This window comes from Cantharellus anzutake (assembly GCF_015039405.1).
Source record: "Cantharellus anzutake strain C23 chromosome Unknown EI90scaffold_17, whole genome shotgun sequence".
In the NCBI taxonomy this organism is placed as follows: domain Eukaryota; kingdom Fungi; phylum Basidiomycota; class Agaricomycetes; order Cantharellales; family Hydnaceae; genus Cantharellus; species Cantharellus anzutake.
The window spans coordinates 113,086-130,479 of NW_024066967.1; the positions used below are offsets into that span (position 1 = coordinate 113,086).

Below are 17,394 nucleotides of genomic sequence, written 5' to 3' on the forward strand. Positions count from 1 at the left end.
GGTCGGGCGGTCAGTTGTATAGTTTTGGGCGCTGAGCCAGACTCGGTCACCCTCCTGGTACTTGGGGGCTGTCTCTCGACCTCGGTCGTAGTAGCGGGCCATCTTGTCCGCTGCGTGCTCCAGGGCCGCCTTCGCCTCTTCCTGCATGTCAGGGACAGCTCCGAAAGCGGCGAGGTCCCAGCGTGCGGGACTCGGTGGGACGGATGACAGCTATGCGTAGCGGCGATCCCGTCGCGGGGTGAGCGTCCCTGACCACTTAGTCTGAAGTGGAAATGTGAGTCATCATTAAAGGGGAATGCTACACTACTTGCCTGAAGTGGAAATGTGAGAAGAAGGCTACTTCTTCGGTTCCCACTCCAGCTGTTATTATATACATGCGGGAATGATCACGTGGGGTGCGCCACATCACCTTTGCACACAGCCATGGCTCTCCGGGTGCTTCCACGGAAGATCCCGAGAGGGCCCGCTGAGGGTGCAAGGCGAGCGCGGCGGCGGTGGCGGCGGTGTAGGGATGTAAGATACAGGAGGGGAGATGGGCGTGTGCGCCGATGATACATTGAGCAGAGAGAAAGGTGGTCCGTGTAAGAGAAAGAGAGAAAGAAAGAAAAGAGGAAAGGAGAACAGGAGGAAGGAAGAGGGAGAGGAGGGAGAGGCGGTGCGGAGCGGGGAGGCGGAGCGGGGATCGGGCGGGGCGTGTCGGGGCATGCCCTGACACTGCATCTTCATCATCCTGGACGAGAAGGCGTCGGCGGCTTCTACCTCGGATGTACATGTGGGCTCCGTCCCCATCCTGGGATGCTGCCTGGTGTCAAGCTCAAAGGGGGTTCGACGGGTGGACGAGTGGACGCGGTTGTTGTAGGCAAATTCTGCCAGTGGGAGCCAGTCCGCCCAGTCGTCCTGGCGGTGGTTGACGAACACCCGAAGATAGGCCTCGATTTCCTGGTTAACCCGCTCTGTCTGTCCGTCAGTCTGGGGGTGGTAGGGCGTTGAAGGGGTTAGCTTGACCCCCAGGAGATCTGCAAGTTCTTTCGAGAAGTGCGAGACGAAGGCGCTCCCTCTGTTGCTAAGGATCTCTTCCGGGAGCCTGTGGTGCTTCCAGACGTGCTCTAGGAAGAGCCGGGCGATACCAGCCGAGTCCACGGATGTCACGGTGGGGATCGCGTGGATGCGTTTGGACAGACGGTCCACTACAACTAGGATGGCGTTATAACCTTTCGACTCTGGGAGCTCTCCCACCATGTCTACCGAGATCACCTGCCAACGGTGGGTGGGAACTTTATTTGGGGTGAGCTTCCCAACCTTCCGTGCGGGGAAGGGTTTGACGCGGTTACAGGTGTCGCATCCACGTACGTATTGCCCGACATATTCTGCCATCCGAGGCCACCAGTAGTCGCGGGAGGCCCAGGGCTTGTGCCCTGACACTCTCCCCCCTTGCGTTGCAGTTGCAACGCATACAAGATAAAAAGAAAAGGAAAGTTTAAGCTTAAAAGGAATAATGAATAAGGAATGTGTTTGCCACTTTAAAGTGGGCAACATTGTACATCAAGTTATAAAAAGAAAAAAAAGGAAAAGGAGTGAATGTCTTTAAAGTGGGCAGTGTTATACATAGGGATAAGTATATATGAAGTCCTTAAAATATCGGGTTTCCCAATGGGAAATTCTCCAAAGATGTTTTGCATCTTCAGCCTGTGTTTCCTCCTCAAATTGATAATTTAGGTCTGTAAAATATTGTTTACAGTGCTTCGCATACTGTTTTGTGTGCAAGTTCCTGCATTTTCGCAAGAGTGGAGTGGTTTCCACTTTACCAGAGAAATTTGTGCTCTGGATTTTCGTTTGTTCATCTGGCTGTTTAGCTGGATGGTTTTCCATGGTTAGAGCCACCTTGCCAAGTGCGGAGCTTGACAGAGTACTAGTTGCTCCTGGTTTGGGAGCAAATGATTGTTCGACTTCATGGCCAGCATGAGTCCCTGGAACTTTGTTCCAGTGCTGTTTGGAGGCTGTTGCCTCTTGCCGAGGTACTCTCCAAAAGTGTAATCCTGCGTCATGAAATCATGAGGAGTCATGACATGTCACGAAATTTCATGACCCCTCATGACATGTTATGACAATTGAATTGAATCAGACATTTTTTACATTGAAAATTTTGGATTTCATGACAGTTCATGACAAATTGTCATGAACTGTCACCAAATTTCATGAACCGTCATGAACCATCATGTGCTGACAAGGTTCATGACTGCTGGTGACACAATATGACATGATGCCTCATGGAGGTTCATGAGTGGTCATGATGTTCATGAACCCTCATGACCTTTCATGACAGGTCATGAAGGTTCATGGAGTGTCATGGAGTGTCATATGTTTATTTTGACCTTTCCCCATCATGTAAAATGCTATAATGTCCCATGATGCATCATGGACATTCATAATGCTCCATGAACATGTATGATGAGTCAATGCATGAGATGTCACAAGCACTTATGAACTGTCATGTGACAGACCTTATTTGTGACAGCACTGACTGATCAACCTCCAACTCATGTACTTGTGTTGGCACTGCACTGAACTCCGCTTTTCCTCCAGCCACCTTTGCTGCTTGGTGTCAGAAACAGTGCTTGAGGCTATTCATGGGAAGTGGAGCAGAGTATGGCAGTGTGAGTGATCACTTAGCTGATAGTTTACTCCATTGCAAGGCATCAGGGGGTTGGGATGTTGGTTTCAACAACTCAGTGGGAGCATTGTGCCACATGCTCTAGGCTATCCTGTATTCAGGTGTAGTGGAGGGAACCTGGTGGTGATGTAGGCTCAAGTGAAGACAAAGCCAGAGGTGAACTATTGTCAGGGCATACCCTGCCTGACCCCATGTTGCACTGTGCTGCCCTACTCTGCTTCCCCTGCCATCGCTTCTTGCTCCTCCTATCTCACCTTCCCCCTCACCTTTCCTTTTCCCTCTTTCTCTCTATTTCTGTTCTATGGTCGACTTCCTCTTTCTATATGTACCACCGGTGCACCCACATACCTGGGAATGCTGCACACCCCTCCTGTACCACTACACCCTAATGCCACTGCCCCTATCACTGCACCCACTGCACACATTCCCACCCACACAGTGGCCACCCCCAGGATCTCCTGCAGAGATGCCCAGAGGGGTGTGGCTGTGTGCAGAGATGACATGGCTCCTTCCATGTGACCTCAGCCACATGTATATAACAGCACCTGGGGTGGGAACAGAAGAAGCAGCCTTCTTCTCACTTTCCCACTTCAGACTAAGTGGTCAGGGACGCTCACCCCACAACAGGACCACTGCTATGCACAGCTGCTACTCCTCCCATTGAGTCCCCCATGCTGGGACTTTGCCACTTTCAGAGCTGTCCCTGACAACTATGGACAAGAGGGCTTGGGGGGGGTATTCTAGTTGACATTCAAACTGGGGTACATAGGTAGTATACTATCTACAATCCATAAATATGAAAGGGAGAACAGAAGAGGGGCTGGTCAGTCTGGCACCTGAATGGGAGGCAGAGCAGTGAACATGACAAACTAAATGAGGGACGAGAACCAGGGAGACAGAGAGTGAGAGAATGAATGAGAGTGGAATGAACAATTAAACAAAGAGGCAAAGTAGGGAGGCAACTGACAACCTGGATGCCAATAAAGTAGCAGATCAAGTGTCAATATTTTACTTATTCATTCTTCACCTGGGTTCTTGTCTTTGATAATCCCCACTCATTTCTGCACTGGACCGACTGGCCCTTCCCAGGATTTCTCTCCCTTATTTATACCTTGTAAATACTTTCAGGGACCTTAGTCTGAAATCAACTAGAGCAACCCCCTCTTGTGTGATGCTTTCATATCACTTTCAACTTAAGGGTAACATGTAATTAACCATTATGCCTCCAACTGTCATTGTTGTACCAACAATCCTAATTTATGATCAATCACAATGATTCTTGGGAAGACTCATAGTGATTCATGAAGGTCCATGAGGGTCCATGATCCTTTATGAAGGCTCATGACACTTCATGACACTTCATAGACAGGCATGTAACCACTCAAAACCTGCCTGGAACCACTTAAGTCATGAGCAATCATGACCCCCCATGCAGGTTCATGACATCTCATGAAATTCCATGATGGTTTGTCATGAACCAGCATGACTGTGTATGACACTTCATGCTGCTTCATGAAGTTTGGTGACCATTCATGAAATGTCATGACTTCCATGATGGTTCATGAACCACCATTACACTTTTTGCAAGTTACTGCTCTTGCCACAGCTCCCATGCTGTGTTCCCCAGTGTTCGTGAGGATTTTTGGACCGAGATCTATCTTATCTCGGTTGAACGGTTCCCTGTTGCATTGGATGCCTCCCACCAAGGTTACTTGCCCATAGGGTGTCGAAGTACTTCACAGCCCGCCGCCTCTAGCAGTGGTCCCAGCCTGGGGTTTGCTATTGGCTGCCTACTGCCTTCCTTCCTCCCCTCAACCTGGGTCTGGGCTCTTGTTGGAGCACCACTCTGCAGTCCAGACAGGGTCACCTACCCACAGGGTAGTGAGAATGGTGGTATCCCATCCCAGTCGTGTTAGTCCCTGTCTGGGTTACACTTTCTGAGACCCAATATCACATCTCCTCCCCCTAACCTGGGAGGCCCCATCATGGTGGACTTGGCAGTGGGATTCTGCCTGTGTGCAAGTGAGCTCAGGCTTGCATTCAAGTTCCTCGATTTCTGGAAATCGGTTTCTCTTCATTTTGGAGAGAGGTCCTTCGCACTTCTATGTGAATCTTGTACTCCTGCCTCTGGGTGGCACGGTTCTCATAGGCATTTCTCGGCACCTCTGAGTAATCAGGCCGTCTCTATTTGGATGGCCTGAGTGAGGAGCTTGTCTCGCTCTCTCATTTCCCTTTCATGAGAGATTCTGTCTCATCCAACTCCTTTCGGAGTTGGCTTGTGTTGTCCACTATCACCGGGGGTGATAGCTTGCTCTCAGCTTGGGTTGGGCCGAGAATTTGTTGGCTTTGGCCATCTCGAAAAGCATGTGGACACTTCCCTGTAGGGTGGCTTGCCCATAGGGTGTCATGGTACTTGGCGGCCCGCTGCCTCTGGTAGTGGTCCCCTTTTGGGGGTCTGTCATTGGCTGCCTACCATCTTCCCATCTCCCCTCGACATGGGTTTGCCCTTATGCAACCCGGACAGGGTCGCCTGCCCACAGGGTGGCAGGATAGTCAGTGCCCTGCCCCTTGGTGCGCTAGTCCCCATATGGGGTCGTGCCTCATGAGGCCCAGAACCGTATCCCCTCCCCCTGACCTGGGAGGCCCCCATCATAATGGGTTTGGCAGCGAGGTCTGCCAGTGCACATGCCTCTTCAAGCTCGCATTTTAACAACTCGATCTCCCTCTTCTGGAGGTTGACTTCTCTCTCTGTGTCTTTCAGAGAGGCAAAGATGCCGAAGCATCTCTGCATGCTCTATTGTATTCACGCCTCCAATGGGCGCAATTATCGCAGGCATCATCTGACACCCTTGAGTTGTCAGACCGTGCCCGTTTGGACGGCCTGGACAAGGAGCCGCTGTCGCTCCCTCATCTCCCTCCTATGAGGGACTTTATCTCTTTCAACTCCTGATGAAGTTGGCCTGTCTGGGCAGCTACCGCTGATGCAATAGCTGATTCCCAGCCTATATTTGGCTGGGTTGTCGGATCTGGGCCAAATTGGCCAATCCAGGGAGTGATTTGGCCAGGGAAAATCCCTGGGGAGTATGCCTGGGGCTGCAGCAGCAGTTGCTGCCCCTAGAATGGCACTTGTTGTGCCATCGGTGCAGTTTGTACTGCATATGGTTTTACATGTGAGCCTGGGGTTCATGTGGTCTAGGTGAGTTACTCGCCTAGCCCATGTGATGTCTAGCCCATGGTGTGGCTGTCTGGGCGAGGTGCTTGCCCAGAATCTTCCCATGCTCTTGGCTGTGGGTGATTGCCCTTCAGCTTCACTTTTTCTGCCTCTGTTTTTGGGGCATAGTGATGCCGAGAGTTCCCTATCTTCTTAGATTGGGAGATTTTCCGGTTCCCTCACATTTTGTAATGTGAGGTACTCGTCCAGGCGGACAAGGTCGTTACGATTTCCTAGGGGTTCCCATGTGGTGTCCCCTAGCTTCCATTTAGCCTTAAACCAGAGTTCGTCATGAACCCATGTGTCACGGCCGTGCATTCTGGCCTGTTAGCTGCCTGTCCCGATGCCGCCCGAGCCCGTTACCGCTAGGCTCCCCTACACTTGGCCGACTCCCCTGCTGCTGCACCAACCTTCCCACCCCGAGTCCGCCTCCGGCACCGTGCCCAGCGCGACTCCTCTACCCCGCCCACTTGGCCCCTACAGGGCCGCTATCATCCCCGCGCCCGACTCCGGCCCAACTCCGAGTCCAGCGCCGCTACGATACCATTGCCGCTATCGCGGCCCTATGCTCTTTCCTTTATTTACCTGTTATTGTTTGTTTTGACCCTCGGTCATTGCCGGCCGCTATGCGGCCAACCCCGCTCCTTACCCTTGTTTGTTTCCGGACCCTTCGGCCTTCGGCCCGGGTCCGCTTCCATTCATTTCTTCCTCCTATATATATCCTGTATACTACATTATAGTACTTTAGCTCTAATATCGATGTGACCACGACCCCTAAGTCCTGACCCCAACAAGGCAACCCCAGTGAGTCCGAAATGAGGGCCAAGAGACAGCTAGGGGGCACAGCACTCCCTTTAGAGTTGCTGAGGCCAAATGCCCTACCCCCAGGCCTTGTTCGTGGCATCACGGCCATCGCGGCCTATAGCGGCCCGCATAGGCGACCTTCGGTGCCGACCCCGGACCAGTGTCTAACACCATGTGTGGTTTAAGATTTGCGAACTACTGCTTCGCAATCGGGGTCTTCCCCGAAATCGTAAAATATGTTTACTTCCCTATTTGGGAAGATTTCTTGGTCATTCGGCTCATGGGGTGTGAGCCAAGATATGTGGAATCTTGGGTGGACTCCACGTTGTTCAAGTTGTGGTGGCAACTTGAGGATGTAGTTTGACATCTTCAACTTATCCATGGATAAGTATGCAAGCTTGCCTTTTCTCAAAGGCAGGTCCGGGCATCTTTTCTTATTTGCCTGGATTGTTTGAGCAGCATGATTGTGTATTATCGTGTTGTGTGCTGCCATGAGGTTTTCCTTCGCCTTTTGGGCGAAGTCATTCACTCCTGGGTAGTCCGAGGGTGGTGCTGTTAGGCACATCTTTGGCATGTGGCCATAGATTAATTCGAACGGGGCAAATCCTGTCAATGTGTTCGAGCTTGCATTGATTGCGAATTCTGCCATCGACAGCTTTGCTGCCCAGTCGCATTGATCTGGTCTGACCATCGCATGTAGTATCTGTACTACTTTCTGTTGTGAATTTTGAATCTCAATCTGATGTGATCGAGTGTGGTAGTCTGTGAAGTCATACAACTTCACAAAGAAACATGAATGCTAGTTCTAATGCATTCATGGTTGTTTTAATGGGATCAGGTGGACGTTGTTGTGTCTGCCTGTGGACATCATATCCCAAGTCTGTTGGGATGTGGTTGCTTCCCGGGTTTGGGTACTCCCCCCTAGAGTTTCCTCTAGGTTGTCGCTCCCCCCTAGAGCTTCCTCTAGGTTATTTGGTCTTGAGAGTATCTCGGGTTCATAGGCATGATGCCTATGATGACTCCTTACAACTGGTCTTCTAATGCCAGTTTGATCTGTTTGCATTTGTGGTCAGCTGGAGGTCTCAGGCTGGCACCAGAAGCAAACTGAATTCCCCTATCAAGGAATTGTATTAGGGATGTTTTCTCCCCTATTGTTATCCCTCGGATGTTTATCCGAGTTTTTCCCTGCCATTGATAAGTGGGGTTAAACCTGAGACCACACAGTTGCCCTTTCAATTCGACACCATGTTGAATGTCAGGTGACTTAATGTCACGGCCATGCATTCCGGCCCGTTGTTAGACACTGGTCCGGGGTCGGCACCGGAGGTCGCCGTTAGCGGGCCGCTATAGGCCGCGATGGCCATGATGCCGTGACAAGGCCCGAGGGTAGGGCATTCGGCCTCAGCAACTCTAAAGGGAGTGCTGTGCCCCCTAGCTGTCTCTTGGCCCTCATTTCAGACTCACTGGGGTTGCCTTGTTGGGGTCAGGACTTAGGGGTCATGGTCAAGTCGATATTAGAGCTAAGGTACAATAAAGTATCATACAGGATATATATAGGAGGAAGAAATGAATGGAAGCGGACCCGGGCCGGAGGCCGAAGGGTCCGGAAGCAAACAAGAAGAAGGAGCGGGGTTGGCCGCATAGCGGCCGGCAATGACCGAAGGTCAAAACAAACAATAACAGATAAATAAAGGAAAGAGCGTAGGGCTGCGATAGCGGTGATGGTATCGTAGCAGTGCTGGACTCGGAGTTGGGCCGGAGTCAGGTGCGGGGATGATAACGGCCCTGTAGGGGCCAAGTGGGCGGGGTAGAGGAGTCGCGCTGGGCACGGTGCCAGAGGTGGACTCGGGGTGGGAAGGTTGGTGCAGCAGTGGGGGAGTCGGCCAAGCATAGGGGAGCCTAGGGGCAAGCGGGGAAGTGAGCAGGGAGTCCTCAGGGAGGATAGGGCTGAGGTTGGGGCTCGCGCTCATGCTCGCATAGCGGGAATGGGCTTGGGTGGCATCGGGACGGGCGGGGAACGGGCCGGAATGCACGGCCATGACACCCGTTCCCCGCCCATCCCAATGCCACCCGAGCCTGTTACTGCTATGCGAGCGTGAGCGCGAGCCCCGACCTCAGCCCTATCCTCCCTGAGGACTCCCTGCTCACTCCCCTGCTTGCCCCTAGGCTCCCCTGTACCTGGCCGACTCCCCCACAGCCACACCAACCTTCCCACCCTGAGTCCACCTCCGGCACCATGCCGAGTATGACTCCTCTACTCCACCCACTTGGTCCCTACAGGGCCACTACCATTCCCACGCCCGACTCCCCGGGCCTTGTTCGTGGCATCACAGCCATCGCAGCCTATAGTGGCCCGCAACAGCGACCCTCGGTGCCGACCCCGGACCAGTGTCTAACACTTAAGCTGAGTTGCTCAGCTTTACCCGAAGTTACTTGGTCGGGGGCATGACAGGAATTTCTGTCATGCACTGTGACACATCTAAATGTCACGCTCTGCAACGCAATTCAATGTCACACACTTGTGACATGAAGAAGATGGAATAGAGAACCCAAGTCTGAGAAACCAATGCTGTAGGGGCATTGGGAAATTAAAATGGATTTAAAATGAGTATCACATTGTTGGGCCGAGTTATTCAGCTTTATCCCTGTTTGCGAGTTCAAGGAGTTTGGTTCTTCAAGCAATTGCCTTCCAGATGGTATTTATCTGGGAGTTCCAGTTCTTCTGAGCTAGGACTGGGTTGTTTCTTTCTTTGGTGTTTCTACCAAAGCATCGGTGACTTTCTCATTCACTGTGTTTATGGCCTTCCCAAGGAAAGAGCCAGAGAAGAAAGAAAAAAAAACAACAAGGCAAAAAAAAGAGGGCCTGGAGCACTTCCAGACACAATGGAGTCTCCTCAGTCTGAGGAGTTAAACTATAGCATATTACTATAGGTCGATGGTTGGGTAGACCTTCAAAAACCTCTCGGTATGAGAGGAAGGCTGCCAATAGTTGGCAGCAAGATTGCGCAGACTGGGTTGTCTGCACAAGTGGGAGTTAGGATCTCTACTTGATCTTATCTGCCAATTCTTGGTCCTCCTTCAGGTACGAGGAGGGCTGATTGGCCTTGTCGGCCATGCATGCATGATGCAGCCCAGTATTTCTACTGGGGAGGGGGCGGATTGTGGCTGCTAGCCAGCCGAGTATAAACTCCACCCAGAGCTCATCTTCTTCTGGAGACTCCGGGGTGGTTTCTTCCGAAGGGTCCTCCTTCAGTGGGTCTCCCTCCGAAGTTTTTTCCTCGTGGGTGTTGTCTTCTGAGTGACTTTCCTCAGGGGAATCCCTCTTTGGTGTCGTCACCAAAGAGTTGGTAGTTCTTTTTTTGGTCTGGCTTATCGCCAGTTTTAGTGTATTTTTTCGTCATTGTTTTCAATGACATCGGATCTTGGAGCCATTATTATGGTCCCAACACTGATGTCCTCGCCCTTTCTTCTGGGCGAGTAGTGAGGTCCCTTGTTTGGGTCCTCTGGTTCAAAGTCATTGGAGGTGTCCTCCACTTCGAAATCACTGGAGATATTCTCTGGTTCTTCTTCATTGGAGTCGTCTCCAACTTCACCTTCTGTTTTGTAGTCGACTTCCCTGGCGATCCTGTGCCTTGGGTTTCTGTCTCCTACTAACTGGTGCTCAGGGTGGCTCTTTGTCTGCTCTGGTATTCTGCAATTATTGCATACTTGTACCGGCCTTTGGTTGGTGTTCCCTGACTGCTTCAGGGAGGATTTGCCTTTCCATTTGGGTTTAGGGTCTTGCACATTGGCTCTTGCCTCTGCATGTTTCTCCTTTCCCATCTGGTTGGGCTTTTTGCGATTTGTGGTCACAGTGGTTTCAGGTCTGGCATAGCATTCTGGCCTGTAGGCTGGAGCTATCCTCAGCCTGTTTTTCATCTCATCCATGCGAGATGTTGTTCTGAACATCTCCTCGAAAGAGGAGAATCCCATTTTGATTATTTCCTCCTTGCATTCAGGGAGGATGTTTTCCAGAAACCTAGCATTAAGCGATGGTTCTGGGTAGGACTGTCTGGGTCCTTTTCCTGCATTGTACTTTACATTGCAGTATTTTTCCGTCACCTTCAATGTGGCGGGCTCCTTGATATATGTCCTCATCAGAGTATCGAGAACTTCAAGAAATTTCCCCCCTTTATCTCTAAGGAGGGCTTCTTCACAGAGTTTTAGTCCGTGTGAGAGTGCAGGCTCTGCCAATCCACCAATGAGACAATCCAGATGGATTTCATTGTAGTGTGCACCTCTATATCCTCGTGATGTGAGGAATCCTAGCAGTGTGGTGTACCACTGCCAGAAAATTTCTGTATTGTTTTTGCCTGACCACTTTGTGTCAGGGAGTCGAGTAGGACCATTATTTGACCAGTCCCACTTCACCCTGTCTATGTGCAGGGCGAAAGTTAGAAGTTCGGCCATCCGTGTGGCCTTGTGGTGCCATCTTTCGAGGTGCCTGTTATCCTCCAGCAATGTTTTGCTGGAAGTTTTCCTTGTGAAGTTTTCACGAGGGTTTGTTTGGTTCTCTCCAGCATTACTGGAGGGGTCTTGCAGAAGGTTACTTCCACTTATCCTTTGCCTGGGTGAAGTGACCGAGGAGGGCCATTTATCGCCTAAGATGGGGCCTGGTGTTGATGGTTGCCTGCTCATTTGTGGGTTCTCCTTACTAGGCTCCTTCTTCTGCCACATTGCACTCCTACAGACTTCGGTGACCTCATCCGAAGTTGGTGACTTCACTGTTTTTGGCAAAAGTTTTGGGTTTGGCCTTGGCAGCAGTGGCTTCCCCTGAGCCTCTGTGCTCTCTGAGCATCTGCCCTTGACCTTTTCTCCTATTATTTCTTGGGCCTTTAGCCTGAGAAGAAGTTCTTCATCACTTCCTGTCCTCCATTCGGATGGGACTGTCACGACCCGACATATCCATCACTTCCCTCTACGCGTCCTAGTGCCACTTGGTCTGTCCATCCTGCTATCATCATCATCCGTCCACCCATCCGTCCACCCGTCACCCTCATCCACACTTCCTCCCTCGCACGCGTGCCTACCAACCTAGGTTACCCGCTTCATTGTTGTCTGCCCCCAGCCGGACGGCTTGCTAGACGGCTGGATGGTTCTTTCTCTTTTGTCCGCTTGCGGACTATTGTTCTTCCTTTTGTTTCTTGCTTTCCTTTTGTTGACCAAGTTTGCCGATATTAATTATTTGTTTCTTTCTTCATTCATTAATATCGCGCTTGATCCGCCACTCCTTCCGGGCCGGTCTCATTTAGTTACTTGTGTTTATAACGCGTGTAGGTTACACCGGATGTACCTTAGTTCGTATATCGACTTGGATTCCCCCTCTAAACTCTTATCCTCATCGTAAGGCTTCTGTCTGAAATTGGGACACCAACGTAAGAACGAAGCGCAGCGCTCCACCTGAGTCACTGAAGCTAAAAGTCCCGCCCCTCCGACCTTACGAGCCCGGACGACTTCACGCGCCTCGCGGGTCACCCGGATACGCATCTGGCATGTTCCTGACAGGGACCTGGAAAAAGTCCAGAAGTTTCTCAGACAATCGACTTCAGGGAGCTTCCCCATCCTCCTGCACCTGGTCCCTTTGCTGTGTCCACGCTGGGTCCGAGGCCATCTGAGGACAGTCCGGAAGTGAGCTCAACCTGTGAGTCTGTGTTGATCTGGATGACATGGCCTTTATATCCATGTTGGAGTGTGTACACTCGTTCTCAGACAGAGCGCTGAGTGTCTCACAGTGGTTGTGAGATGGTGTTGGTGGTGTGGAAGTTTTTTCCACATTTCCTCCACTCAGGACTGGCTCCCTGCACAAGTGGGGGTCATCCCATGAGGGTTTTTGATGATTCCCAGTCTTATAGACTGGGGTTTGAACCGGCTCACGCCTAGGCGGCGAGCTGGATGTCTCACTATAGTTGCAAGACGGTGAGGACGATGTGGAGGTTTTTTCCACATTTTTTGCAATCAAAGACGGCTCCCTGTGCAAGCAGGAGTTGTTGTTCGATTGTTTTGCACAATTCCCAGTCACATAGACTGGGGAGTGAACCAGCATGCTGCGATTTTGCGGGCTGGACGTCTCACAGTTAATGTGAGACGATGTAGACAATGTGGAAGTTTTTTCCACATTTTTTGCGATCACAAATGGCTCCCTGTGCTGGCAGGAGTTGTCGTTTGATCGATTTGCACAACTACCAGTCGGATAGACTGGGGAGCGAACCGGCTTGCTGCTATATCGCGAGCTGGACGTCTCGCAGCTGACGCGAGACGATTCCGTAGATGTGGACGATTTTTCCACATTTTTTGGAACTCCAAACGGCTCCCTGCGCCAGCAGGAATGGTCATTTGGTTGTTTATGACAACTCCCAGTCGCATAGACTGGGGAGTGAACCAGATTGCTGCCATATTGAAATCTGGACGTCTCGCGTTTAATGCGAGACGATGCTGGACATGTGAAAGATTTTTCCACATTTTTTGGGATCAAAAACGGCTCCCTGTGCCATGGGAGTGATCGTTTGATGGTTTCGTGTAACTCCCAGTCAAATAGACTTGGGAGTGAACCGGCTTGCTGCAATCTTGCAAGCTGGATGTCATGCAGGTGACTCGAGACGATGTGGACAATTTTTCCACATTGCTTGGGGCCACAAATGGCCCCCTGTGCCAGCAGGAGTTACTGGTCTTGCACCAAGTGAGAGGTTCCCTGAGGATAGTGGGGCTCAGGGACTTCTTTTGGCATGTCTGACCCAGCCCTTAAGGCTGTTAGTGTGGCAGCCGCATGCTTATGTGTGCGCATGTTTGCCTCCTCACCCAGTGGTGAGAACTCTCTCTTTCTAGGAGAGATCATGTTGGCACATGGGGTTCTTGTCATGACCATGCATTCTGACCCAGATGCCAGCCCTTATTCTGTTTCCTTTTGTTTCATTTTGTCACCTGACCCATTCAGTTTCTTACTATATATATATGTATATTACATTATTATAACTTTAGTCTGAATATCGACATGGTTTGTCCCCCCTAACAAGGCAGCCCAAGCCACTTCGAAATGTGGGCACTGAGACAGTAGGTGGGCACAGCGCTCTCTTGGAGTCGCTGAGGCCGAAGCCCAACCCCGGAGCCTTGTCCCCGCCAGTCGTCCCCGTTTGCTGACCCGTACCTAACAGTTCTAAGGGTATTGTTCCCCGCATTTACCCCATGTAAGTTTTTGGGATCCTCAGGGTTTGTCCCTGAGGTCCTACCAATATGTGGCAGGTCTTCGTCATCATCCAATGATGCAGTGTTTAGGTTATCTCCCAAATTGGGAGATTGCAGCTTTTTAACAAAGCCACCCTTTGTTCTCGCTGCAGATGCGAGCTTCCCCATTTGGGGGTATGACGGTGCCATGTCAGGCGCCATCCCCAGAACAGATGTAAAAAGGATGTGTAGATTAATTTTAATCACACCTCATGCACTTAAAAAAGTGTGAGGTCTGTGGGGCTCGCTCAGGTCACCAGGCCGTAAGTGTCACAAAGGTGTGGGTATTACGGGGTGATAAGCAATAGGTTCTAACCCATCGCCTGTCACATGACACTAATCTACAACGGGACTACATGTAATGGGGGCCCAGGGCTTGTGCCCTGACAAAAGGAGAAAGGAAGAGGGAGAGGAGGGAGAAGCGGTGCAGAGCGGGGGTCAGGCGGGGCATGTCAGGGCATGCCCTGACATTCCCCCACCTCCCCTGCCATGGTGACCGAAGAGCAGTATGATGAGCTGCTGTCCTGATTCCAAGAGCTCCAGGCCATTGTAGAGAGCCAAGCTCAAAACCAACCCCTAGCTGCACCTGCACCTGCCCCCAGACCTAAACCCCCTAAGGTTGCCCCTCTGTTAGAACTGGGCTGTCAGAGACCAGGTTGAGACGAAGGAGTGTCTCCATGGTGGAGGGCTTCAGCCTCAGCGACTTATGCCAGGAGCGCTGTGCCAAGTAACATGTCCATGCCCTAACTTACTAAACTGGCAACCAGAACTGAAGGGGGGGTGTCAGGGACAGCTCCGAAAGCGGTGAGGTCCCTGCGCACGGGACTCAGTGGGACGAATAGCGGCTGTGCGTAGCGGCGATCCCATCACGGGGTGAGCGTCCCTGACCACTCAGTCTGAAGTGGGAATATGAGTTATTATTAAAAGGGGAGACTACACTACTTGCCTGAAGTGGGAATATGAGAAGAAGGCTACTTCTTCAGTTCCCACTCCAGCCGTTATTATATACATGCGGGATCGGTCACGTGGGGGGCGCCACATCACCCCTGCACACAGCCACGGCTCTCCAGGTGTCTCCGCAGGAGATCCTGAGAGGGCTCGCTGTGGGTGCGGGGCAAGTGTGGCGGCAGTGGCAGTGATGTAGGGATGGTAAGATACAGGAGGGGAAATAGGCGTGCATGCTGGTGATACATTGAGCAGCAGGAAAGGTGGTCCATGTGAGAGAGAGAGAAAGAAAGGAAGAAAGGAGGAAAGGAGAAAGGAAGAGGGAGAAGTGGTGCAGAGTGGGGGTTGGGCAGGGCGTGCCCTGACAGGGAGGAGGTGATGTGAAGAGTGATAGGAGGAGTGATGTTTGGTCCGAAGGTGGATATTGGAGCGGACGGAGGTAGGGTAGGCCTCTGGAGGTGGTGAAGCAGAGGGTCTGGGAGTTGGATCGGGATCGGGTATGTATGGATATGACAGCAGCCCATGCTCCTCAGCAGATGTCATAAGGAGAGAATGGACTTTGCAATCAGCCACAAAGAGTGGACTCTGGAGGATTGGATGTCAGGGACCGACCCGGGGTCGAGAGCGCCTGGGTGTATTGCCCGAGGCTGAGGGTCCGGTAGGTATGACACGGGCGTGCGTAACAACGGGCCTGAAGCAGACAAGGGTCCCTGGCCACTGAAACTAAAGTGGGAAATGTGTTATTGTTATTATCAGGGGGAGTGTAAGCTACTTGCCTAAAGTGGGAAATGTGAGAAGAAGGTTGCTTCTCAGTTCCCACTTAGGCTGTGTTTATATACATGTGGTTGAAGGCCACGTGGGAAGCGCCACGTCATCCAAGCACACTGTCAGAGACCAGATTCGAGACGAAGGAATGTCTCCGTAACGGAGGGCTTCGGCCTCAGCGACTTCTGCCAAGAGCGCTGTGCCTAGTGACACGTCCGTGCCCCAACTTACTGACTGGCAATTTAGAACCTAGGGGGGTAACTCTAGTTGATTTTTCTACTGGGGCGTAACCTATGTACAAGTGGGATATATATATGGTTACAGTGGGGACGGGTCCGCAATTGGCGGAGCCGAACGGAGCGGAGCTAACGGGGTTTAAACATTAGCCGACTGAATATTACTGACGAGTCGGTTCGCGGGGTTAGCGGAAAGGCAGGCGTTAACCCAGAAACGGAAAGGAGGGATAGGCCCGAAGGTGGGCTCTGCAGGGCAGGCGAGTGTATTGCCCAGCGGAGGCGGGGGTGCGCTAGCGGACGTCGGAGCTGTCCGGAAGTCCTTGGGGCTCTGTACTTAGGGAGGCGTAGGTAATAAATTGGAATGAGGGGGTGGTGACCATCAAGGGGTACCGAGAGGATTGCGGAATACGGGGGCTCCGAGGTTAGTGAGGAAGGAGTGGAGTTGGACCGGAGGGATCGGAGGAACCGGAAGTCGATGGCCGGGGATGGATATGACACACACAGCCACCTCCATCTGGGCACCTCCATAAGAGGTCCAAGGAGTGTCCGGTATGTGGGGGGTCGTCCGGTGTGTCCGGGTTCGGGCGCGTTACACTGCAGCCGGGTCAATGGTACATTGATACAAAGGAAGTCGTCCATGTGATAAGAAAGGAATAAAGAGGAGAGAGAATAGAAAAGAAGGGGAAGAAGAAAGGGAAGGTAAAGAAAGGGAAAGAGGGGGAAGGTCGGGAGGAGCGGATGGTGGGGCACCGGGTTAGGTGGGGCTGGGTCAGGCAGGTGTGCCCTGACATTGGAAGAGAGTGGTGTGGTCTGATGAGACTAAGGTGAATCGCCTGGGCTCAGATAGGAGGAAATGGGTGTGGAAATGGGTGGATGAACCTCTTACAGACAGGCTGGTGCAAGGAACAAAAAAGTCTGGTGGTGGTTTTGTCATGGTTTGGGGACGTACCACATTGGATGGAGTTGGAATGGCATGCAAGATTGATGGGAAGATGGATGCCGAGCTCTACTGCCAAATCCTGGAAGAGGACTTCCAGCAAACCCTCTCACATTATGACAAAAACCCAGCCCACATCCTTTCCCAACAGGACAACTGTCAGAGACCAGATTCGAGATGAAGGAATGTCTCCATAACAGAGGGCTTTGGCCTCAGCGACTTCTGCCAAGAGTGCTGTGCCTAGTGACACGTCCGTGCCCTAACTTACTGACTGGCAATTAGAACCTAGGGGGGTAACTCTAGTTGATTTTCTTACTGGGGTGTAACCTATGTACAAGCAGGATATATATATGGTTACAGCGAAGACGGGTCCGCAATTGGCGGAGCCGAACGGAGCGGAGCTAACGGGGATAAACATTAGCTGACTGAATATTACCGACGAGTCGGGTCGCGGGGTTAGCGGAAAGGCAGGCGATAACCCAGAAATGGAAAGGAGGGATAAGCCCAAAGGTGGACTCTGCAGGGCAGGCGATTGTATTGCCCAGCTGAGGCGGGGGTGTGCTAGCGG

The 17,394-nt window shown here is 51.8% G+C and overlaps 1 protein-coding gene across 1 annotated transcript; it reads right to left on the reverse strand.

Annotated features, from left to right (window-relative positions):
* Nucleotides 1–9,729: 9,729 nt before the first annotated feature.
* EI90DRAFT_3015346 (uncharacterized protein) lies at nucleotides 9,730–11,402 on the reverse strand (the record flags this gene model as incomplete). The annotated part of the gene is made up of 2 exons (XM_039056884.1): nucleotides 9,730–10,050; nucleotides 10,101–11,402. 2 exons carry the CDS (start codon nucleotides 11,400–11,402, stop codon nucleotides 9,730–9,732), a joined length of 1,623 nt encoding a protein of 540 aa, XP_038917449.1.
* Nucleotides 11,403–17,394: the final 5,992 nt, after the last annotated feature.